We start from the raw sequence: 24,605 nt of genomic DNA on the forward strand, positions 1-24,605 counted from the left end.
TTACGTAATCTTAATGAACAGAGAATGTCTTCAGGGACAAAACACATCTACATGGTCTGTTTTTTGCTCTGTTCCTCAGTGTTCCTTCTTTTTGTTCTTTTCTTTCATAATGTGGTGACAGAAATATGTCAGAGCACGGGTAAGCTGCTGTCGATGTGCAGCACTGTGACAGTGATTTATTTTCTTTTTTTGTGTGTGTTGTCTTAGCAACGTCCTTCATGTTGTGACAGCGGTGGCGTGATGTGATGGATGTGTATCTGTAAATAAGGAGGGAGTTGTGCGTGTGTCTGTTTCACCGTGTGACTGCTTGTGCTTTAACCTTCTCACACAGAGTACGCTGCACCAGAGTGTCAAACAGCTGCAGAAGACATCCAACGACCTGCCAGTAAACACGAAAACTATTGTTATAGACCACAGATAGCAGTGTAAACAGTTATTTCCTTAGCAACCTATCCACATTTCGTGAACAAATCTCTTTTATTTCTCTCTGAGGTCAAAGTCACAAATGTCCTGAGCGCCATTGATGCAGCAGAGTACCTCATCGCTCATAATGCCTCCCACGTGGTGAAGCAGGTACATCGATCAAGGCTTCAACATAACATGGTGACATGGAGCATCAAAAGATAAATGTTGAACACACAGCAAAAAGCTCTTTAATCATGCCACAACAGGCTGCAAACTTCCCATGATGCACTGGGCATTTGTGCTCCACTCCTGTCTTCTCTCAGGGGTTTTTACACCAACACTCACATCATTAAATTGTCCCAAAGTGTGCGTTTTGTCTTTGTGTCCTTATGGTCTCCTTTTTCTCTCTTTTCTTTCCCCTCATCCCCCTCTCTGATTCTGCTGGAGATTTCTTCCTGTTAAAAGGGAGTTTTTACTTCCCACTGTTGCCAAGCATGCTTGGCAACAGTGGGTTGCGATATTCCCTCTATTATTGTAGGGTCTTTGCTTTATAATCGTAAGGGCTCTGAGGCGACTGGTGTTGTGATTTTGTTCTCTGGTAGCAAAAGTGTTGCCTCAGAATAAAGACGACTTGTTTTTCTGTGGCTTATTAGAGTCCCATTGTAAGCAGACTGATTACATTATTATAAATATTTTTTGTGTTTGCAATCCAAACTTAATTCACTGGCCAAGAACTTCATTATCATAGTGCTCAAAACAAGTTATATTTTAAAGAAAAATTTATAAAGAGCTAATCTTGATCCAACAGGGAAATGAACTCTAGAGCTTGAAATCTCAATCGTGATCATAGTGAGTACTCATGAGTGTTTTTCATTTTTTTGGTTGTAGGAAACAAAGGCGTATGTGCAGGGCTTGGTGGGATACTTCAAACAGTACACAGAATGGGTTAAAAACTCAGTGAGTTCTCTGCCATTTTTCTCTGTTGTTTTCTTCAGTATCTTTGTACAAAATTTGCAGTATAGTAAATCCTTCCTGCTGATTTAACTTGAAGTTAATGAATAAATGTGGATTCTGAAGAGAGATCAGCCAGCATGTGTGTTTTTATCCTACAGCTAACTACAGAGGTGGCCCAGTGTAAACCCATCAGCAACATTGTGGACAGTATGGAAATAGTAGGATGCAGCTTCATAATCGACTCACTGGTAAGTTGTCATTGTGGTTACCTGTACAGGGAGTGCAGAATTATTAGGCAAATGAGTATTTTGTCCACATCATCCTCTTCATGCATGTTGTCTTACTCCAAGCTGTATAGGCTCGAAAGCCTACTACCAATTAAGCATATTAGGTGATGTGCATCGCTGTAATGAGAAGGGGTGTGGTCTAATGACATCAACACCCTATATCAGGTGTGCATAATTATTAGGCAACGTCCTTTCCTTTGGCAAAATGGGTCAAAAGAAGGACTTGACAGGCTCAGAAAAGTCAAAAATAGTGAGATATCTTGCAGAGGGATGCAGCAGTCTCAAAATTGCAAAGCTTCTGAAGCGTGATCATCGAACAATCAAGCGTTTCATTCAAAATAGTCAACAGGGTCGCAAGAAGCGTGTGGAAAAACCAAGGCGCAAAATAACTGCCCATGAACTGAGAAAAGTCAAGCGTGCAGCTGCCAAGATGCCACTTGCCACCAGTTTGGCCATATTTCAGAGCTGCAACATCACTGGAGTGCCCAAAAGCACAAGGTGTGCAATACTCAGAGACATGGCCAAGGTAAGAAAGGCTGAAAGACGACCACCACTGAACAAGACACACAAGCTGAAACGTCAAGACTGGGCCAAGAAATATCTCAAGACTGATTTTTCTAAGGTTTTATGGACTGATGAAATGAGAGTGAGTCTTGATGGGCCAGATGGATGGGCCCGTGGCTGGATTGGTAAAGGGCAGAGAGCTCCAGTCCGACTCAGACGCCAGCAAGGTGGAGGTGGAGTACTGGTTTGGGCTGGTATCATCAAAGATGAGCTTGTGGGCCTTTTCGGGTTGAGGATGGAGTCAAGCTCAACTCCCAGTCCTACTGCCAGTTTCTGGAAGACACCTTCTTCAAGCAGTGGTACAGGAAGAAGTCTGCATCCTTCAAGAAAAACATGATTTTCATGCAGGACAATGCTCCATCACACACGTCCAAGTACTCCACAGCGTGGCTGGCAAGAAAGGGTATAAAAGAAGAAAAACTAATGACATGGCCTCCTTGTTCACCTGATCTGAACCCCATTGAGAACCTGTGGTCCATCATCAAATGTGAGATTTACAAGGAGGGAAAACAGTACACCTCTCTGAACAGTGTCTGGGAGGCTGTGGTTGCTGCTGCACGCAATGTTGATGGTGGACAGATCAAAACACTGACAGAATCCATGGATGGCAGGCTTTTGAGTGTCCTTGCAAAGAAAGGTGGCTATATTGGTCACTGATTTGTTTTTGTTTTGTTTTTGAATGTCAGAAATGTATATTTGTGAATGTGGAGATGTTATATTAGTTTCACTGGTAAAAATAAATAATTGAATAGAATAGAATAGAATAGAATAGAATTCAACTTTATTGTCATTGCACATGCACAGGTACAGGGCAACGAAATGCAGTTTGCATCCATCCAGAAGTGCTTTAGTGATATAGATATATTACAATATATATTAGCAATAATATAGATATGTGAGTATATTACAGAAATGGGTCTATTATGGTATGTTATAATGTACACGGTATGAAGTATGTTGTGAATATTCTATAACTATAAGTATGTACAGGCTGTAGTGAGTACAAGCTATGTACAGGATATGAACAGGATATAAATATGAAAAACTATACAGAATATGAAATAAATAACTTTACAGAATCTGAGATATACAGCTATACAGAAATGGGAACTATGCAAGTTGTAAACAGTTGTAGGATTAAAGATTATCGAATGTACAGAATGATTATTTACACAGAGCTATACAGTAGTGCAGTTAAGATAAGTGAGGGTGTAGATAGTTTCTACAGAGGCTATATAAAGTGCTAGTGGTTGTGAGTGGTGGTTCAGTCCATGTTATTATTGTGTGTTTGAGGGTACAGTTGTCCATTGTGGGTGTGTGTATGTTCAGTCCATGAGTTTAACGTGGGTCAGATGTCAGGAGGCAGAGTTCAGGAGTCTGACAGCTGTGGGGAAGAAGCTGTTCCGGTACCTGGTGGTCTTAGTCCGGAGGCTCCTGTGGCGCCTCCCAGAGGGCAGGAGGGTGAAGAGTCCATGTGATGGGTGACTGGGGTCTTTGATGATTTTCCCAGCCCTTTTCAGACACCGCTTCCTGTAGATGTCTTTTATGGCAGGAAGTGGTGCTCCGGCGATGCGCTGGGCAGTTTTCACGACCCTCTGCAACGCCTTCCGGTCCGAGGCAGAGCAGTTCCCGTACCAGACTGTTATACAGTTGGTCAGGATGCTCTCGATGGTGCAGCGATAGAAGTTCACCAGGATGTCTGAGGACAGGTGGTTCTTCCTCAGAGTCCTCAAGAAGAAGAGGCGCTGGTGAGCCTTCTTGACCAGCTTGGAGCAGTTGGTCGTCCAGGTGAGATCCTCGGAGATGTGGACTCCCAGGAACTTGAAGCTGCTCACGCGCTCCACAGCCGTCCCCTTAATGTGGATGGGTGGATGTGGGTCAGCATTCCTCCTGTAGTCCACGATGAGCTCCTTGGTCTTCTCGGTGTTAAGCAGCAGGTTGTTTCTGTCGCACCACTCAGCCAGACGATCCACCTCCTCCCTGTAGGCGGCCTCATCGTTGTCACTGATGAGGCCAATCACCGTGGTGTCATCTGCAAACTTAATGATGGTGTTGGAACCATGGGTATATATTTGTTTTTTGTTAAGTTGCCTAATAATTATGCACAGTAATAGTCACCTGCACACACAGATATCCCCCTAAAATAGCTAAAACTAAAAACAAACTAAAAACTACTTCCAAAAACATTCAGCTTTGATATTAATGAGTTTTTTGGGTTCATTGAGAACATGGTTGTTGTTCAATAATAAAATTATTCCTCAAAAATACAACTTGCCTAATAATTCTGCACTCCCTGTATGTGTGGATGTGTGCTGAGTATTTTCCCAGCTGTTTGCACAGTGCACGTACCTTCATGTACCAAACACTGAGATTAAATAAAGCCTGTTTTGTGTCTGGGCCGGGGATTTACACACACACATGGATTCTTCAGTGTTTTCACTTCTGACCCTGAGGAGTTATAAAGGTTTATGTTTTTATACTTGCTGTATATCAAGCATGCGACTTCCTGAGAGTTTAATGAGCCCAAACAGGCCAAAGATTGTGAGCAATATAAACAGGATTTTAATTTATGCACTGCCTGCAGCTACTGTACATTTAGATGTGCTTTGTGTGTGCATGTGTGTGTGTCTGTGTGCACGGTGCACACATTTTTTAGGCTTCTGTTTGTGAAATTCAGCTGCATAAATGTGTGACATTAGCAGTACTACAACAAGTATATTTATTATTAATTCATTGGTCCATGATGTTATTATGTCTTTAAAAGTCACAGTCCTGACATTTCATTCAGTGATGATTACAAATAAAAAGTCCCCTGATTTAAGAGTTGTTGCATATTAACAAGTACCTTAGCTCAAGCATTTACAATTACTCTTTTAGTCTACTTTAAACTTGTACATCAGTACATTTCTGAGGTAAACATGTTTTTATGGGACTCTCTACAGCCCTAAAAAAATTAAATACACCCTTACTTCTTCAATAGGAATTAAGGTCGTCAGTTGCACCCAGATGCTGCTACTCATTGTTAATCACTTGATTTGCTGATCATCAGCAAGTCTGAAGATCATTACAAAGGCGGACATTTTGGTAGTTTGTTGGTCTGGATGTTACAAGTGTTGTGTTAACACACATCTGGATATTCAGATGTGTGTTAACACAATGCCACAATCTCTCAGGAATGGATGTCCCAGCAAACTCACACTCAAGTCAGGCTCAGAAGGACTGAAAGTAATCCAAGAGCTACATCTCAGACTCTAAAGGCCTCAGTTCATAACATTCAGATTAGAAAAAGACTGAGTAAGTGTGACTTCTTTAGGAAGGGTTGCAGGACAAAACCTCTTACCTCTAAAATGATGATGGCAGCACGATGAGGTTTGCAAAGTAACATCTGAACAAACCACAAGACTTCTGGAACAATGTCCTCTGGACACCAGAGACCAAAGTGAAGTATTTAATGCACAGCACCACATTTGATGAAAACCAAACACAGCAGCACAAACACCTCATAATGGATGATGAATTGGGTTTGTTTTGGAGCCACGGGAACTGGGCATCTTCCACTTCCACTCCATCTGTGTGACAGATAAAGCTGGACTCAAACTTCTCACACAGAGTGTGTGTTATCGGGCCAAAATTCCCAATAAATTCATACAGGAAAAGTATCAAGTTATTGATGCTGAAGGTGGTTCTACAAGTTATGGACTGAAAGGGTGTACTTAGTTTTTCACAGGACTGTATTGTGTTACAATAATGTTAGAATAATATGAAGCAGGTGGACCATAAATGATAATAATCAATAAAATAGTGGTTTCGTTGTCTTGTTGTTATGTAGAAATATATTATAACCTCCACACAATGTTCAGTCTCTGCAACTTTTGTCAGGTACAGAGAAACAGGTACAGCCATTGTGCCAAATATGAGTTCTTATTATACCCACATTAATATCAAGATTTGAAATCTTTTTGACAGTGTTTTAGCACTAAAAATCTACTCCGGAGAGTTCAGTGTTTAGTGAAAAGTAACAGCAATGAATGAAATCGCATAAAATGTGATTACTGGTACTTTTATTTTCCAGAACACATTCTGGTTTGGTCTCGGCAGCTGCTGCATCCTGCTCATCCCCAGCATCATCTTCTCTGTCAAACTGGCCAAGTATTACAGAAGGATGGACACAGAGGACGTCTTTGAAGAGTGAGTCCAAACCTTCCTCGTTATCCTCCTGGGTTTTTTTCTGATGTAAATCAAAGCCAAATTCATTAATAATTTTCTTTCCTTTTCTCTGTCCATTATTCCTTTTCACGGACATGGATTCTCCTCGTATTTTCTCCTTGTGTTGTATCCGCTCACTCCAGCTCCTCTTACCCATGGCTTGTTGCACTTTAACATCGATAATTCACGCACTTTCTCATCTTCTCCCACACACTTACTCGCTTTTTGGAACGGGACTGTTCAGCTTCGAATCTCTTGAGCTTTTTCACTCTTTCTTCTGAAATCACGAGCTCGGCATTTTAGCTCTTAACATGGACTTTCCCATCACTGCTCGCGCTCTCTTTCTTTCCGATGCGAGCGTCGCTCTCTGTGGATCACTCCATCCCTGTCACTTTCACAGGAGTCTTCCCCTTTTTCATCTGCCCCTCCCCTCGTTCTTCTCTTGCAGTATGGCTAATACAGGTAATCACGGTGAACAGGTGTGTGATATCCATGGAAACCTTGCCATCAGGTACGAGCCGCGTGGAGCTAAATCTGACTTGCATGCTGGAGTGTTAATTGGTGGAGGGATATTTGGAGTCCTGTCAGCGTAAATTTTTATTTACCACATATAGAGATATAAAGAATTCCCTGTGTGTGTGTGTGTGTGTGTGTGTGTGTGTGTGTGTGTGTGTGTGTGCATTCAGCTCTCCCTATTCTGACACTCTGACTCGGTTCCCTCGGGCCTCTGCCCCCCCGAGCTACTCAGTCTGGTGACCCACTGGAACTCTCTCCCTGCTGATGAGGTATTGACGATCACTGATGACTCCACTAACCCTTACAGCTACGCTAACAACCAGCCATGTAAGACCATCCAGCATCCCACCATCACCCCGCTGATTTCATTCTGACAAAAACATCCTTCTTTTTCCTGACTTCCCTCTTATCTTCTTCATCCGTCACTGCATTCAAACATCAGAGCCCACTGAAATGAAGTTTTCTGTGATGGAGGTAACTGCTTATATCCACATGATGCTGCCACGTGTCAGGCATCCAGATTGTGCCTCAATTAGATCAGTTTTCATCCTTGGATATATGCAGTGTTCAGTGAAAGCTGCACAGGAAGAGAGAAAAATTTTTGCTTTTGTGTTTGAAGTGCTGTTGTGTTCTCCAGTTAAAGGAAAATGAGCCTCAACAGGACAAAACAGAAGAAACCTAATGCTACACTATTTTTCTGAAACATTTTTCTTGTGTTAAGACCAAAAATGAATCAATCTATTATTTGGAAAAAACAAACAAACAAGAAAATCATTTTTTAGATTCCTGAAAGGTTCCTGGTTTAATCCTGGAAGGAGTCACGAACGAAAGCTCTGCATGCTTGATTTGTGTTTCCTTCTGAATAACAGAGCACCCAAAACTATTTTCAAACACTAAAAAAATGTTGGAAAACTCCTGTTTTCCCCACCAGTTGTGAAATAACAGTAAAGGCCCCAAAACACAAGTCCTGGCTTTGAATGTGTGCAGGTGAAAACCTCCCAGGAAAATAAATTAATAAATATTATTCTGTGTGTAACTTTTACATATTTCAGCTATAGAAATATGAATATAATTCCTGTATACCTGTGTACATGTTTACCCTCCAATCTTCAAAGATTTGTGGAAGTGATTCCCATTGTGTGGACCACAGGAAATCATTTGCTTTTTATAATCATCTACTATGTGGTTTTAAAAAAACCCATCACCCTCACCCTGCAACTTATAATAATAGCAATGACAGTAACAGTCACAAGGTGTCGCAACAGCTCCAGATGCTCTTCCTGATGATTTGACTGATGTTCCAGTCATTAACATAAAACATTACCTTTTCTTTTCCCTCCACAGTGGACAGGAGAACTGGAACTGATCTTCCTTTTGTGGTAAGCGCTCATCTGTATCTCTTCACATATTTCATACCTGACTCTTAGTGCACTTTATTTTTCTAAAAGCTTTCTTCGTTTCCAGGATCACTGGGCTGTTTAGGCTTCCGATTCAGATCTTTTAACACTTCCAAGGACAAAAGGGAAGAACAATCGTGAACTCTGGGATGAAGGCGTCTTTCAGTAGTCCTTCAGGCCATTTGACAAAACCACTAATGCCAGCAAAATCCTATGAAGTGTTTTCTCGACCCCTTTACCATTTTATTATGTACACCAACAGCTGCATATTTAGCTGCATAGAGAATCAATTTGTACTTACATGATCAGTTTTAAACAAGGCAACACAAGTGTACAGTTTTTACACTTTCAAGTCTTTTGAAAGTTTTATATATTTTTTGTTAAACTTTGTTTTATAACATGTAAGTAGGTTTGTAGTAATAGCTTTCTTTTTCTCTGTGAATATTTGTAATATAGCTTACATAATTTGCATCAAACAGGTTGCACTTAGCAGGTGTTTATTTAAGGAATGGTTTGACAATTTGAAGAAAAAAAAAAGTAGCTACTCGCTTTCTTTCAGAACTGACACAGATCACATCTCTCATGGGAATCTACCAAACAGCTGTGCAGCTGTGTTTTTGACCAAAGAGACCAAAGGTATTGAATTATTCATTTAAGCAGCAAAGCGGCAGCTCTGCTCGGCTCAGTACATCCTTGAAACATGAAGACTGCGCAGTTTACTACAAAGTGTTACAATCTATTAAATACACACATGTGCTTATTCTATTGAATCAGCTTTTATTTAACTAAATTTAAGTAAGTTCCTGTTTATGTTGTTGTTTGTTCATAAAAACTGTATGTAGGCTGTCAACTTGTTTGATCAGCTTCAAAAGTTTGGTAAGCGCTGTTTTAACAGGATTTAAGGAGCGATGACACACAAAATATCATGTTTCACCAGACTGTTAATGAGGGCCTGTTGCTTGTGTTGTCAAATAAAATTCCCAGAAGCCTCTGCAATATTAAAGGTCTGAAAAACACAACTGGGCTTGTGGTGAGGATGCAAATCTCTAAATAAAAACTCAAATTCAGTGTCGTCTGTTTTTTATTGCATAAACATGGTTCATAAATCGCACGTTTCTAAATATAAAGGAAATGTTTTATTGTGTGCAAAACCTTTAAAAAATGACTTAAAAGGAGTTTGATACGTGCTCAGGAACACACGTGATGCTCATGTGGCACATGCAGAGATGAATTATAGTTAACTAGATGACAAAATATTTTAGCTAAAATAAAATGAACTGAAATGGTACTATGAACTTTTTTAAAAGTGTTTTTTCTTATTACATCTGTCCTGATTTTCTGAAAATTGGCCTCTGACATGTGCTCCGTAATAATTAAAAAAAATGGAAACTAAACTGAAAATTAGAAAATCCATCCTGAAAACTAAACTGAATTAAAACAAGTAAAAAAAATAAATAAATAAAAGCTAATTAGAAAATACAAAAATATAACTGCAATGCGCACACAGCAGCTGGAGGTAGACACATTCACAGGAAGTGGTGATGGTGCTGGTGGTGTTAGAGGCAGTGTTGGTCAAGTTACTTGAAAAAAGTAATCAGTAACTAATTACCGATTACTTCCCCAAAAAAGTAATCCCGTTACTTTACTGATTACTTATTTTCAAAAGTAATTAATTACTTAGTTACTTAGTTACTTTTTAAAAACACGATTTACAACCTGAAGAGGTGATAAAGTGATAGATCTTTCAGCCCAATTCTATTTTTTCTGCATAATCCATCATACAAAATGTAATCAAATGGAAAAGTCTCTTTATAAAACTTGTTTTATTAGTTTTAATCTTTTAACTTCATGCATCAAGCAAAAATTAAATTATATGCAACATTCTCTGACTGGAAGAAATTTGTTTAACATTTAAACTAAGAGAACTAAATATAGGAAAACATGGTGCAGACAGCCCACACACACACACAAACACACACATCCTCAGCATTTCTTCCAGCTGAGCTTTTCCCCGCTTCACCAGGCTAACCGCCATAAAAATAAAAACTCCCAGAATGCACTGAGGCTGTGCGTGCACTTACACACTCTTTCACTCAGCAAACAAACCCGCTAGCTAATGCGGAAATTTTCAGTCTGGTCTGACTTTGAACTCGGGCTCTCCAGACTGGTGGTGCCCAAGGAATGGGAGTGCTTATGCAGTAGGGGGGAAGGGGGATATTTAAATTTAAACTACCAGGCAGTAGACCTACGCCATGCCCGCTCAATCCAAACAGCTCACAACATTAACAGCTCATGTATGCAAGAGCTGCCAACAGAGTCGCTGTGTGCATGTGGTAAATGATAAATGGACTGCTGTTTCTTGAGTTCACTATCTTTAGATAGATTCCCGGCTCTAACTGGAAGAGCCACAGGGATCAAACCGCTGACCTTCCACTTAGCAGATGACCTGCTCTACCTCCGCCCGCAGACTCTAGAGGTGCCCCCGGATGTGAGATTTGCAGTCAGACCCTCTCAAACTATCAGGATAAAACATTTTCTCCAGGTGCAACCAAAAACACTCCTGTAGTGTAAGATATGTACTGCAAGTAAAACATAATTTACCATCTTTGGAAACTTTGAGAGACGTCCTAGAAGTCCATTTCAATTAATTCTGCAACAAAAGTCATCAAACATCTAAAGATTTGTTGTTTTACTGAGTCACATATCAACTCTTAAATCTCCACCAAGTAACCTGAGCCTGCAGTGTGGCTCTGGAGCCTCACTGCTCTCCCCTCCTGATCAATGGTCAATGAACCTCTTATGTGACACTGCATAATGACTTGCAGCTATTTGGCCTCATGCGTGTTCTTCAGACCTCTTAATTCTCCCTCGGCTCCCACAAGCCAACCCCCCTCCTTTTCCTGTCTTCATCTCTAAGTTTATGTTCACCCTTTCCTTCCATACGTTACTCCTTGGTGTTTTTTTAGCGTACCACACGAACCTTGTGGTTGCTCTGTGTGTGTCTGTAGCATAAGGGAGGGGTTAAAACTTTTCAGCTTAACTGAATAATGCCTTCTTTGTGAGCTTCAGCTTTATAAATTCCCAGTCGCATGCTTTCCGTCCTTCCACACCTTAACTTTCTTTGCGGACACATCACCCCTGAGCCCTCGCCCGTCCATCAGTCCACGCTGAACACCATGAGAGCTGGGTTGAGACTGTTGCTGCTGGTTTCGGCAGCAGCTGTTTGTGTTTCAAATGCTCAAACCGACAACAGCAGCGACAATGACAAGCAGCAGCAGCGCATCTGGGATGAACCCATCAGATTCAGCACCAAGACCAAAGACTCCTGCACCATGGTGGTGTCTGCACCAGAGAACTACACCCGCCTTCGTGTCTCCTGCAAGGGCCAAACCCCAGGACGCTCTTACTACTGCGACTTCCAGGGCAAACCCACCCTGTGCCGGGCCTACAACCAGAACCCTCGCCACTACTTCACGCAGATGATGTGGGAGTTGAGGAAACTGAGCCACGCCTGCCAGGGAACTAAAATCTACCGCCCGCACATGTGCAAGAAATACCCAGATGAGACTCAGATGACCTTGCTGGCCTCCTGGCCCAAAACAGCCAACTTGAAGCCCTCCAAGCCCGCTCAGGAACCACGTAAACCAGCACTGCCAGCTCAGACCAAGCCTGTTACTTCTCCTAAACCTGTGAAGCCCAATAAGCAGCCAGGCAAGGGGCGTCAGAGCAGGAAGACTACTCCTAAGCCTGAGAAAACCGGTGATCACCCGACGGAGCTGCCTGAATCCACAGCTTCCCGTCTTGCATCCGATTACTGCTGGAAGAGCTTCCAAGGCATCTGCACCTACGTCATCAACTGGTTCCAAAACTGAGACGATACCGCAGCCACAGGTAAGTGACGAATGAAGGAAAAGAAAGGGCAAAGAGGGAGTGATCTTAGCAATGAACACGCTTATAAACTTACATTTTTAATGTGAAAATGTGACTTTTTCTTGTCATTTAAGTTTGAAAATGCTAGTACAATATGTTCCTGAGTGCTTTTTTATTTTTATTTCAGTTGGAGTGCCCCATCCGCACTTCCATCCTTGACCTCTGTGTGGAAGCTCCTGGAGTCATTTGATCGAACTCCTCGCGTTACAGCACCCTACAGACTGAGACCAAAACCCTTGACCTACACCTGTGTGCAATTAGCAGATGATTTCTTTCCTGTAGTGTCTATTTTTTTTTAATGTGTCAAAATGACAGCAAGACAAAGGAGAAAATATAGCAGGCATGTGTTTCTGTTTGTATATGATGGAAAATTCCCTCCAGCTTTAATTGCAGAAGAGAATAAAATCTGAGTGGTGGCCCTCCTCTTTTCTGTGTCCCTCTGTTTCTTCTTCTACTGAGCTGAAACAAAGCAGAGAGCTTTCACGCTCATTTATTAAAAGGAGATCTTGTTTCTTTCCACCCTTCGGCTGGAGCACCGCGACTGCTGTCCAGCTGGGGAAGCTGCTACCATGCGACACGAAGACTGAAAGAATCCATGAGGTGCAGGAGGTGTCTGAGCAGAGCTAAAAACTTCTTTGTATGAGCTGATAAATTGAGTCCTGAGAGCTGCTGTGTGCAGGAACAGAGGGGGTCTGTGCGCATGCCGAAGACGAGTGGAAATGGATGTGGTGGCCGTGAAACACACACACAATCTGATAAAGACGGAAGAGTTACGTCACATTTAGCACTTTGATTTTTTTTCAGTCCCAAAGACGGAATAAGCAAAAAAGAGGAAGTAGAAGTCCTGTGTGATATTGCAAATTTCTATCATTTACTATAAGTTCTATAAGTATAGGAAAAAGTCTTTGAAATTTAAATGTGTTGTTGTAAAAATAAAAAACAGAAAAAATGTTTGGGAAAAGAGTAAGCTAAGCAAAAAAAAAGTGAGAATGACAACGAGCCAAATCAAAGTGAGAGCTGTGTTCTCCGTGTTGTGCTCTCTGACCATAAGAAAACTATAGAATTTGTTTCAGGTATTAATATAAGACTAAAACAAACTATAGTTTATTATAGGCCTGATTTAATATAATTACAACACTGGAATGTGTGCAGATTTAAAGAGGAAATTGGAAACACAAATATAAATATAAAAACCTGCAACTATTATTGCTGGAGTCAATCGTTCATCATTTTACTTTCTGTATAATCTTTGCCTTTAACTACCGTGGAGTAGAAAGTACTGTACTTGTGATCTGTTTTTAGGCTGTTTAACCTGTGGTGAACACAAGATGATGCTGCTGAGCTGGGAGCTCAAAAACAGATTGGGGCCCTGTTCTAGCAGTGCCATGAAGGTGTGAAGAGGAGCAACCAAAAAGTTGTAGAGCTGCAGAAGTGTCCTCGCTGTGAGATTTTCCCCGAAATGTGTCCAAAACAAACATGGAGACAAACACAAAGTCATAGTTTGCATCCCTTCAAAGGACTTTACACTGACTTTCAATCATTTCCTGAAAGCATACGATAACTCTCTAAACCAAGTCCTCACCAATCGAATCCAATTTTATTTATAAGGCACTTTCAAATACCCAGCACAGGAACAAAGTGCTGTACAGAAAATAAGTTAAAAACAATAGAATAACAGAAAAGAGCAAAAATAAATAAATAACATAATGCATAAAATTAAAACAGCCCTATATTAAAAGAAAAAGAAAAACAAGATAAAACAGCATCGAATCAACTAAAAACGACTAAAATAAAAATAAAATAAAAATAAAAACCAACATCTCACGTGGTGTCAAAGGCCAGGGTAAAGAGGTGGGTTTTCAAGAGTGACTTAAAAACAGGTAAAGAACTGGCCTGTCTAATCTCTAAAGGGAGCTCGTTCCACAGTTTTGAAGCTGCTACAGCAAAAGCACGATCTCCTCTAAGTTTACGCTCAGTCCTGGGTACAATCAGGAGCAGCTGATCAGCTGACCTGAGAGAACGGGTGGGTGTATAAGGCTGTGGCAGCTCAGAGAGATAAGATGGGGCTAGGCCATGGAGAGCTTTAAAAGCAAATAAAAGAATTTTAAAATAAATCCTAATAGAAATGGGCAGCCAGTGAAGTGAAGCTAAAATAGGGGAAATGTGCTCAAACTTTTGAGTGCAAGTTAAAAGATGAGCTGCAGCATTTTGCACCCTCTGTAGATGAGTAATATATGATGCGCTGACCCCGATATAGAGTGCATCACAGTAATCCAGCCGAGTCCTAACAAAGGCGTGGATCACTGTCTCAAAGTGCTGTCGTGAAAGAATTGGCTTTATTTTTGCAGCTGCCTGAGCTGAAAGAAGCTAGATTTTACCACTGCCTTGATTTGATTATTAAACTTCAGATCTCAGTCCACTCACCTTAAATGATTTACAATTTACAGTATTGTGCAAAACTCTTGAGTCCTCCTTTACTTCTCTACATTATTAAAAAAAAGGGAAAAAAGTACAACCTCTTGGAGGACACTGCACAACATTTCTTAAGGATGTGACTTTCAGATACTGTTCATCTGCAGTGGACAGTTGCTTTTGAGCCTGTTGATTCTTTTTTCCTCTTATCCAGTTTCCCCATATTTTTTAAGGACTCACTGCACACCTTGTGCCACATTTTCAGCTAATAGCTCTTTGGGAATCACCTTGTTGGTGCAAAAACACTATTTTTTGCCTGTCAAACTGTTACCTGGTATTTCTTTTACAGATTCGACTAAAGAAATAGGAACAATTCACGTGTGAGCTATGAGGAGTGGTCAGTTACTAGATACAAGTAACATGGAGTTATGTAATTTTACACTTGTGTAGGTAAAACAATCTTTTCCTATGATGGGAAATCAGAATATATGCAGTAAAATAAAATAAAAAAGACCATAAAACATTGGTCTGGATTAGACACATACGTGTGCATCACAAGAGAACTCATACCAGACTTTTGCTTATTTAAAATCCAGAACAGCAACTTTGTGCCTCTGGTCTCTCTGTAAGACTCCGTTAGTTCTGTGTTTGATCTCCACCAACTCCAGGGAAGATGGATATTTGGTTCTTTATAGGGAACTATGATCAGCAGCTTTATAATCCCTAATGGTATTTTGAGTTTAACATGGAAAATTGAAGTTATGATCCAAAGAATACAGTCTTTTTTCATAAGAATGGATTGTCCTCATGTTTAATTTTTATTGTCCTCTTTTTAATCTTGGTTATTATTAGATGATCAAGAATCTTTTTATAAAAACAGGGGAAAAAAGAAGAAGAAACACAAAACCTGCGAACATAATCTGGGGACGTATCTCCTGAAGACAGCAGAGGGTTGGAGTTGGAAGACCATCAGGATGTGCTGTGGATGGAAGTTGTAATGGTAATCAGGCTCATGGTGGCTCTTTAGGATCAACCAAGAACGTGTACTGGCATGCTGACACATCACCCACTGATCATCTTCACTTCTACTCACTGTAAGAGGTGGAAAAATCCGTTTTGGGCATGTCATAGCAAAACATAATCTGATAAGGAACTGCTGCCACATTTTCTCATTTAGATTTCTATAGTGCTCTCTCTCTCTCTCTGTCTGTGTGTGTGTGTGTGTGTGTGTGTGTGTGTGTGTGTGTGTGTGTGTGTGTGTGTGTGTGTGTGTGTGTGTTGGACGGAAGCAGTGGGCGTGATGTATGAAAGCCATGTGGCACGCCAGTAGCAGCACAAGAAGAAGTTTTACGCACAGCAACACTAGCCATTGTCGGTAAGTTAGGAACAGCACCTCGGTGTTGAGACATTTCAGCTGCACTTTTTTTGAGTGTCACCATTTATAGACATATATTTGCTTTCAGGTGGAAAGTTACTCTGCTGAAACACATCATGCTGCTACTAAAGGCTTCAGCTCCCTGGCTGCTGCTGGCTTTCCTCGGACAGCTGGTCTCTCTGTCCTGCGGTGCCCGAAAATCGGACAGAGCCGTGTCCAAGGTGGGTGTAGCGGGTGGCCGGGGAAAGTTCTCCACAAAGGAAAGGATGCGGTGCACGTGGGTCGCCAGCGAAGTCAGGGACGCGGTCCAGCTACTGGTCAAATGCGAGAACCCGGAGGCGCGCGTCACAGGCGGGATCGCCGACCTGCGCTGTGAATACAACGCCAAACCCCGGGGTTGCCCGGGTTACCTGTCCGAGCCCCTAAACTTTTGGAAGCAGGTGGCACGCGCGCTTAAACGGCTCCAAGGTAAAGTGTGCAAGGACGAGCGCGCGCTGGTGAGGGCCGGGATGTGTAAGCGCGCGCCACGAAGTGCGCACTTCAAGCTGGACATCTCGAGCTCCCGTGTCTCCGCTCAGTCCGGAGACCCGGGGACTCAGCCTCCCCCACCGCCCCCATCATCTCACTCCACCTCCACTGCAACGACAGCGTGCACGAGGCGGCGCGCGGACCACGGCAAAACGGCTGAAGAGTACTGCGGCAGCTCTTGGGCCAGCGTGTGCTCTTTCTTCCTGTCCATGATGCAAAGCGAGGAGGACTGCTAGCTCCAGGACGCATGAGCGGCTTTTTTTGTGTCTTTTATTTCTAATCAGCAATAATCAGATTGTTCTCTGTGCGCATGCGCACCAGCTTGAGTCTACAGATTTTACTCAGGTGATCTTATTTATGAGTTGAGTTTGACTCAACAGATCAGAGCTGAAGATTTTAGTTTCTTGGAAATGCCATAATGTATGGGCAATTGTGAAAAGTAAGGATTTTCTGTGTTACTCTGGCATTATTTTTTATCCTTGTGTTTTATCCCATAAAGTAGACATGCTCTAATTACCTTCACTGTTAAACGCTGCTCAGACATTCATCATCCATGGACTTTAATTTTGAATATTTTCTTTCATGTTAATACATTAAAATATAACATTGTGATAATCTGTACATGTATAATCAAAAAAGACACGTTTATTGCATGATCAGACATAGTCAGAGCGATAGATTGTGTATAAAGTGTCAGTTTCTCTGTGTGTTTATGTATAATCACCTCATGTTGTGTCATTGAAGCGCTGTTCTGATCCTAGGATCTAAAACCTAGTCCCCGACCTGCAGACAGGAAACATTTTAATGCTTTTGCAAGTATGATTAACTGCACTGCTGTTGTTACTTTAATGTAACTGACCCGAATGCTTCTTCCACTGCTGTTTGTCTCACAGAAGTGCTCATTATGATGAGTTGTCTGTTTTCTTCTGCCTCTGGTCATCATTCAACCACTAATGGAAGAATCTGTGTTTATCCTCCACATTTGTGTTTTTTAGTCCTTGAGCAATTTGATAAACAATATAAACAGCAAACGTGTCAGATTTTGTCTTTTCTTGTCCTCACTAAGTCTTATTTCATTAAAACAGTGTTTCCAACAGTTCAAACTTTTTACTCAAATACTTTTTGTGCATATTATTGTTGGCTGGAGTGACTGTGTCTGCTGATTGGAAGATTGGTGGTTATTTCTCCGGTTCACCAGTGTACATTCTGAGATGTCCTTACACATTGAATAACAAGCACTGGGTGACTGTGGCTCGTAGTCTAAATGAGCTCTGAGTGCTCAGAGCAGTAAAACCATGTGTTTTATATATTTAAGTCCATTTACTAGTCTCATTAATCATAGTCAAGGAACTCATCATCAGTGGCGGTTTTTGATATGGGCAACATGGGCCATGCTGCATAATGGCATTGGCAATTTGCGAGGAGTAAGGGCGCCCTCCATTTACCAGGTGCCCCTGCTGCTTGCTGCACAGGGAGGAGAGGGGCGGGACAGCGGGGGATTCTCTAAAACAAATAAAAACAAACAAAACCAGGGCTTCCAACATTAACATCACGATTAATGCAATTAATCCATCTGGAGAATGACTCAAAATCCCTGAAATGTCTCTGTCAACGCATTTTGGGCAGTTTGTCCAAAGTTTGTCTATTTTGCTCACCAGATAGATTGATTGCGTTAAAAAATTTTATTGCATTAATCGTAATGACAGCGTTAACGCGTTGACAGACCTACAACAAACACAAAACCAGAAGACGTTATGATATAGACTTATAATTTGCACCGATGTGTTTTCCAAATTCTATCACTCACATATAAGTGAGCGTGAGGGCCCTCGGTGCACCTGCTTGCTGCTGCTGCTGCTCACACACAACCTGTCGAAAGGGGAGGGGGTGTGCTGCTATCAAATAGTGCAGATTTCATTCATAATGTTATCAATCCAAGCCCATTATGTATTAATTATTCTTTCCTGGGTTGTTTTGAAATCCCAGAAGAAGAAAAAAACATATACAAAACTGATTCCACTAAGGTGTAGGTCTGTTAGATATTGTTGTGGGGTTGGGTGTTGATAGTGGAGTGCAAAATTACTGATGGAAGATGGACAAGAAAAGGTCAAAGCTATCAGGTCCTCAGTTTAGAAAAAAAGAGAAAAGAAGAGGAGAAAAGAGCGAAAGATACAGGTAAGCAGATGTGTCTTTGGATAATGGCATGTATTATGTATCCTGAAACAAGATAACATTCATCAGTAGGGACTGGGAAAACGTTTACTTTTGTCAGCCACTCGGCTATGATGGTAAGCAGTAGGCAGAGAGTAGACACAGATGTGGCTTAGTTAATCTGTGTTCAGCATAGTGTTAATTAGCCATTAACTGGAAGAGGTGTGTTGTTGATTTGTCTGCTATTCTCAATGTAAGACGAATTATAATGACTGTTTGTTAGCCATTTGCATACTCTCTCTCTCTCTCTCTCTCTCTCTCACACACACACACTATATAAAATATTTATCAGGTCAAATTTAGTATGGTTCCGACAACAGTTGTCACAATAAAATATGTTAATTTGCGAGTGGAGCGAGTGTTCGTCCAGGGCACCAAACAGGCCCCTGCTCATCATGTACAAATAACTGCTCAGACTGCTTTAACGTTTTAAAAATGTTCTTTCTGCTCTTGGCTCCATATGATGTCAGTGAGCGTGGCTATTTCTAATATGATCATAGGGCACACAGCAATACATCTGCTGTTTAAACCTTCTGTTTTTGAGGGGCACCCAATCAGAAGAAAGTTGGGATAAAGATAGAGGGAAAAATATAAATAAACTGAGAGACTGGTCTAAGCCCCGAATGAGATAAATAAGGACTAGAATGATCTGTGAAATTATGCATAGCTGCTCTACAAGTCTAAGAATAACAATGTGGATTTGATAAACAGTCTCTGTGCAGCGCACATATCCATCCATTGTATCCATCCATCCTCTTCTGCTTATCCAGTCCAAGGTTGGGGTGTGGGCCTTATCCTAGCAGGGCAAGGGGTAGGGAACACCCCAGAAAGTTTGCTAATCTCTCACAGGGCTAACACAGAAGACAGATAACCATTCACACTCACATTCACACCTACAGCCAACTTAGACTAGACTTAGGGACAGGGGGAACATGGAAACTCCTTACATGTGTTTTAAGCTTGTGTTTTAAAGCCCTCCAACAATTTTAAACTTTGTATCTGACATTTGTGCTGAACAAAACATCTTCCACCTCACAATCAGAGCACACTTCAGTATGGCCGTTGAAATGATTTGTGAACTACACCACACAGAGTTGAGACCCAGATGACTTGCCCTGAGGTTAACACTCCACAAAATCATGAAAGACTCAAATGCATAACCGGTCCAGTTGTACACGGCATCCAAACAGGAGGCTTGTTCTTGAAGTTTCCTGCAGAAGCCTCTAATTATCTTCTCAGTGACAGCAACCGGTGTCACGAACGCTTGTTCTCACAGAAATATAAGTAGTAAGACGTGTGATGCGTGCACTCATGTGCATATATGTGTGGTCCCTGGACAAGGGAGTGTTGCCTCTGACCTCTTTGCTCCCTCAGACAGACACACAAAAGCTATCTGGAGTGTGACTTCCACCTTTTCCACATCAGTCCTTTCTCTCAGACGCCATAAAAGAGATGCTCAAACACAAACTGTTCGAACAAATCCTTCATCACAGCTCAAGAGTGCAATCAAGTGTCACCACACAGTCAGAGGTTAAGGGTGAAATAGGAAATAGTACCACCAAAATGTCTCCCCACCTCTATTTTTAGTCATTTTGTGGGTTAATTTGTTTTACCCAGGGGTGAGTGCAGATAAGAAGGAAAATCCACAAGAAGGATACAGGGATCGGATCCTTAAATGTTTGCTTAAGCTGATCCAGTATCCAGAGCCAATTCACTTTATAAGCCATTTGCAAGTGGATTCTTCCACTCAAATTCAAGGACTGACTTCTTTGCCGTGTTTGTAAAATTACTGCGAATTACAAAAATATCACACACAGGAATATTAATGGACGCCTAATAGATTATTATACTTTATTATACTTTAACCTTTCTTACACATAGAATTTTTTTTAAATCCATGATTTTGACTTGATATTTAATACGTCATTTTTTAATCTTCTGCTTGTGCTTTTATATAAGTGATCATGCCGGGGCCTTTGTGTATGGAGTTTCCATGTTTTCCCTGTGCCTGCATGGACTCTCCCAGTACTCCAGCTTCCTCCCAGTCCAAAGACATGTTTGTTAGGTTAATGAGTTATTCTACACTTGGCATAGGCATGAACGGTTGTCTTTCTCTGTGCGTTAGCGCTGTGAGAGTCTGGTGACCTTTCCACAGTGTATCCCAACTCTCACCCTTTGACAGCTGGGATAATGCCCACCCCAGCTTTGGATGGGATAAACAGAAGAGGACAAATGGATGGATGGCAGGAGGGATGGATGGAAAACCTCATAAAGACTGCTTCTGTGTTTTCAAGAGTTTCAGTGTGTTAAAATGAAAAGCAAATGAGAGCAAATACCAGAGGAAATTCAATCCCAGGCACTTTGGTGGCGTTGTCGGATGACTTGAAGTTACTCTCGATGGTCGGCAAACTGATGAAGTATATCAAACACACATATGAATTTATATGTGACTGTAAGATTTGTAGGTATTGGCTTGTAGTAAGGTGTGAGGTGTGATTAGGTGGGTGTATTCAGAGGAATTTGCTTGTAGTCCCACCTCACAGGTGTTTGAGCACACGGGCACACACACAAAGTTTTTCATTTAGTCAGTTAGTATTACGTAAAAAATAAGCATTCAAATATTATAATATGTCCTTCTCTTGTGAATCCAGTGTCACATTGTGAGCCCTCTCGACCTTAAACAGAAAGTTTGGGCTTCTGCCAAAGAGACTTGCAGACACTGTTAAAGAAAGGAAATCAAACAAAAATTAATGGTAGTCTTTTTGTTTCTTTAAAATTCATGAAATACTAATGTAAATACATGTTGTACAGTATTTGTGTAAAGCCTCTTCACAGCATGAGGAGCCCTGTTAAGACGGATTATCTGAAACTGTTACTCTAAGCCCTGATGAGGCGAAGAAGCCCCTGGGGGGAGACTCATTATTATCAATAATCATCAGCTCATCTGAGTCATATTCAGGTATGTGCATCTCCTTATCCTTCCTGTATAGGTTACACTGGGCACGTCTCGTCTTGTTTATTCCTCTTATAGAGGAAGCTATAGCTGTGAAAGCAGCAGCCTTTGAGTCCTTGGTTCAAACTATTACATCACCTTCTTTAGAAAACCCCTTTGATGTGTTCCCATCTCCTCTTCAGTCAGTCTAAAGACACAAAACCCTTTTGTACAAGTGTATTCCTGATGAATAATAATAAAAAAACATGTGAAAACACGTTTCTAAGTCTTCAGTTCAGCACTTTAGCCCTGCTCAGAAACATTTAGACTTTAAGACTTTAATGCCAAAACAGCTGGTTTTTCATAGACTTGTAAAACTGTTAAAAAAAACAAACAGATTAGCCTAATTTTTGGACATTATTACCATGCTTCTGCATAAAGATGCAGACACATACCCTCAGCATGACTTGATGAAAGCAGATGAGAATAGCAGCCACGTGACCTTTTATCAGACTTATTAAATCCAAGTAAAAGTTAAAAAAAAAAGATTTTAATTCTATTTTGTTTTGTGTCTTATCAAATTGCAAATAGATAGATAGAGAGAGAGAGAGAGAGAGAGAGAGAGAGAGAGAGAGAGAGAGAGATGGATAGATAGATAGATAGATAGATAGATAGATAGATAGATAGATAGATAGATTGAACCAAGATGAACTTGTACCACAGTGACGGGAAGAGAAAAGCGGGAAGGAACAGCTCATCATACAAACAATACCACATCATCTTTCAAACATGGCACAAGCAACATTACAGTACATGTATGCACAAAGGTCACACATTCAAAGTGTTTTTTGATAGTGTGACAGCTGAAAAAGGTATTGGGATGATTTGTGAGATGTACAGGTCCATACCTTCTGCTCAGTTCAAGAGTTTCTTGAGGCAAAGAAAGGAGATATTCTTCAGTGCTTTTCAGTTATTAAATGCAACACTGAATACTAATGCACAAATAAACAGCAACTGAGGGAGGTTTCAGTAAAGCCCTGGCAGAGCATTTTAAGGGAGGAAACCATTTAATTTATTTCTTATATTTCTCCAGTTACCTTTGCTGCCTATTCCAGCTTTATCCCAGTTGATGAGCTTTTCATTAGTGTAACTACACCAGACAGTACCGTATGACATTGTTAGCATTTTACATTATAAATGAGCCATCTTTCACCTCTTGAAGCGTAGCTGCACAACGTTTGTCACAAAGCCATTTTTCTTTCATTGATTTGCTTCTTTCTCTGGACACATTAACCAGCGTCTAATCCTCTTTCTTAAACAAACTTCCCATCAGATTCTTTTGTAGTTCACAGAGCCTTGGCCAGTGTGTGGAGCAGGGGGAGGGGCTGCATGTCAGACGGGAAAAATATCAAAGCACAGCTCAACGCTCAACCAAATACCCATGACAAAATCTGAAAAGCTGACTGTTCACATGCCCGCTCATAGTCTCCCACACCCAAAGACACACAAGGCAACCAGGTAGGAGGAGTCCATGGTATTGTTCTTCCAGTGACTCGAGGTGGTCTGACCCCACACCCAGCTGTTTGGACCTCATTATTGGCTGCCGGTTTCTGTGGCAACAATAAATGCCAACCTCTTCCATGAAAACAACGACAGAGTATCATAACAAGACCTGAGATAATCCCTCCTTTATCAAACACATACACTGAGGCGTGAAAAGCACATTCCTCTCACTTTTATCGTTAGTATGCAGGTATTGACTTAGCTGAAGTCAATACCTGCATAGTGAAGTTTACAGTGAACATCCATCCAGATCGTTTGGTACAACGAATGCAGTAAAGCTTTTCATTATGCCTCATCACCAGTAGATGATATATATGATATACATGCAGTAGTGGTTTAATCTGACCTTTTTCTTTAGTAATGATGCAATAACATAAAACGCTCTATTGCAGGTAAGAGTTAAAGTGTTTTTTTATATGTAAAATCTGAATCTGTAAGTAATTTCAATTTTAAGATAAATTGAGTAGATAAAGAACATATTTGGCTCTTATATGTAATAGCCTTTTTTGTAAATGACACACATATATATATATACATACACATACATACATACATATATACATATATACTAGGGGTGCAACGATACACAAAATTCACGGTTCGGTTCGGTTCGGTTCGATACTTTGGTGTCACGGTTCGATATTTTTTCGATACAAAAAAAATGTTCATGCCTTTTTAATTTGTCATTTATTAAAATTATAAATATATATTTTAACTCAAAAGTACAGTTTTGAAATTTAATGTTGCTGAAACAAAAGTAATTAAAAAAATAAATATATCTCAGGGCTCTCAAAATTTCAAAATCCCTGGTAGCCCTTCGGGCAGGGACTCTTCAGTTTTTGGTAGCCCAAAATAAATGTAAGTAGCCCGAATAAAAAAGAGAGCAATTTTTTGATTGATGTTTTGTTTCCTTTACAATATTATACATTAAATTATAATATTGTAAAGGAAACAAAACATTAATCAAAAAATTGTTGAAAAACAAATTACAACATTGTATAAAAATTACAATCATCAACTCAAATACTTGGTTCTAATTGAACAGAAATTTCTATGAACTTGTAAGAACTGTGTAGGACATGAATCAGTCTGTGTCAGATCCTGAGTTTGAAATTTCCACTGAAGTCACGGGTAAGAGGCAAGTGGAACCAAGATCTAGGCCATTTGCTTTTTGAAGTTTGCAAAGACTGCTAAATTTTGCCAGTGGTAGTTCACTCTTTGCAACATAGTACGCTGTTCTAAACAGATTTTTCAGGTTTATTTTTAGTATGTTATTTGCAATTGGTGTTTGTTCTGGGAAAGATATTGCAGACTGAGCAATAATG

The 24,605-nt window shown here is 40.7% G+C and overlaps 3 protein-coding genes across 8 annotated transcripts in view; all 3 read left to right on the top strand.

Annotated features, from left to right (window-relative positions):
• Window positions 1-9,686, top strand: part of prom1b (prominin 1 b) — a 29,800-nt gene extending 20,114 nt beyond the window's left edge. For 2 of the 6 annotated variants that reach the window (XM_040023791.1, XM_040023792.1), the window contains 5 exons: window positions 332-385; window positions 493-573; window positions 1,294-1,362; window positions 1,518-1,607; window positions 6,283-6,402. In XM_040023791.1, coding sequence (XP_039879725.1) covers window positions 332-385; window positions 493-573; window positions 1,294-1,362; window positions 1,518-1,607; window positions 6,283-6,402 — 414 coding nt within the window. Of the gene's footprint in view, window positions 1-121; window positions 140-331; window positions 386-492; window positions 574-1,293; window positions 1,363-1,517; window positions 1,608-6,282; window positions 6,403-6,864; window positions 6,928-7,102; window positions 7,260-8,276; window positions 8,312-8,396 lie in introns of those variants that run through there. The other 4 variants (XR_005694774.1, XR_005694773.1, XR_005694772.1 and 1 more) reach the window with 4 other exon arrangements.
• Window positions 9,687-11,419: 1,733 nt separating this feature from the next.
• Window positions 11,420-12,684, top strand: fgfbp2b (fibroblast growth factor binding protein 2b). The gene is made up of 2 exons (XM_040023801.1): window positions 11,420-12,220; window positions 12,387-12,684. Exon 1 carries the CDS (start codon window positions 11,506-11,508, stop codon window positions 12,199-12,201), a length of 696 nt encoding a protein of 231 aa, XP_039879735.1. The 5' UTR covers window positions 11,420-11,505; the 3' UTR covers window positions 12,202-12,220; window positions 12,387-12,684.
• Window positions 12,685-15,923: 3,239 nt separating this feature from the next.
• LOC120728723 (fibroblast growth factor-binding protein 1-like) lies at window positions 15,924-18,087 on the top strand. Its single transcript, XM_040023802.1, has 2 exons — window positions 15,924-16,046; window positions 16,135-18,087. The coding sequence occupies exons 1-2, from the start codon at window positions 15,976-15,978 to the stop codon at window positions 16,808-16,810; spliced, it is 747 nt and encodes a 248-aa protein (XP_039879736.1). The 5' UTR covers window positions 15,924-15,975; the 3' UTR covers window positions 16,811-18,087.
• Window positions 18,088-24,605: the final 6,518 nt, after the last annotated feature.

The sequence above is a fragment of the Simochromis diagramma genome, unplaced genomic scaffold (genome assembly GCF_900408965.1).
Source record: "Simochromis diagramma unplaced genomic scaffold, fSimDia1.1 OVJJ01000302.1, whole genome shotgun sequence".
Classification (NCBI taxonomy): domain Eukaryota; kingdom Metazoa; phylum Chordata; class Actinopteri; order Cichliformes; family Cichlidae; genus Simochromis; species Simochromis diagramma.

Bases quoted from the DNA above. Each gene is read 5' to 3' on its own strand.
- fgfbp2b (XM_040023801.1), top strand. From the start codon at position 11,506: ATGAGAGCTGGGTTGAGACTGTTGCTGCTGGTTTCGGCAGCAGCTGTT.
- LOC120728723 (XM_040023802.1), top strand. From the start codon at position 15,976: ATGAAAGCCATGTGGCACGCCAGTAGCAGCACAAGAAGAAGTTTTACG. The intron at 16,047-16,134 runs GTAAGTTAGGAA...ATTTGCTTTCAG, and splicing joins AGCAACACTAGCCATTGTCG to GTGGAAAGTTACTCTGCTGA.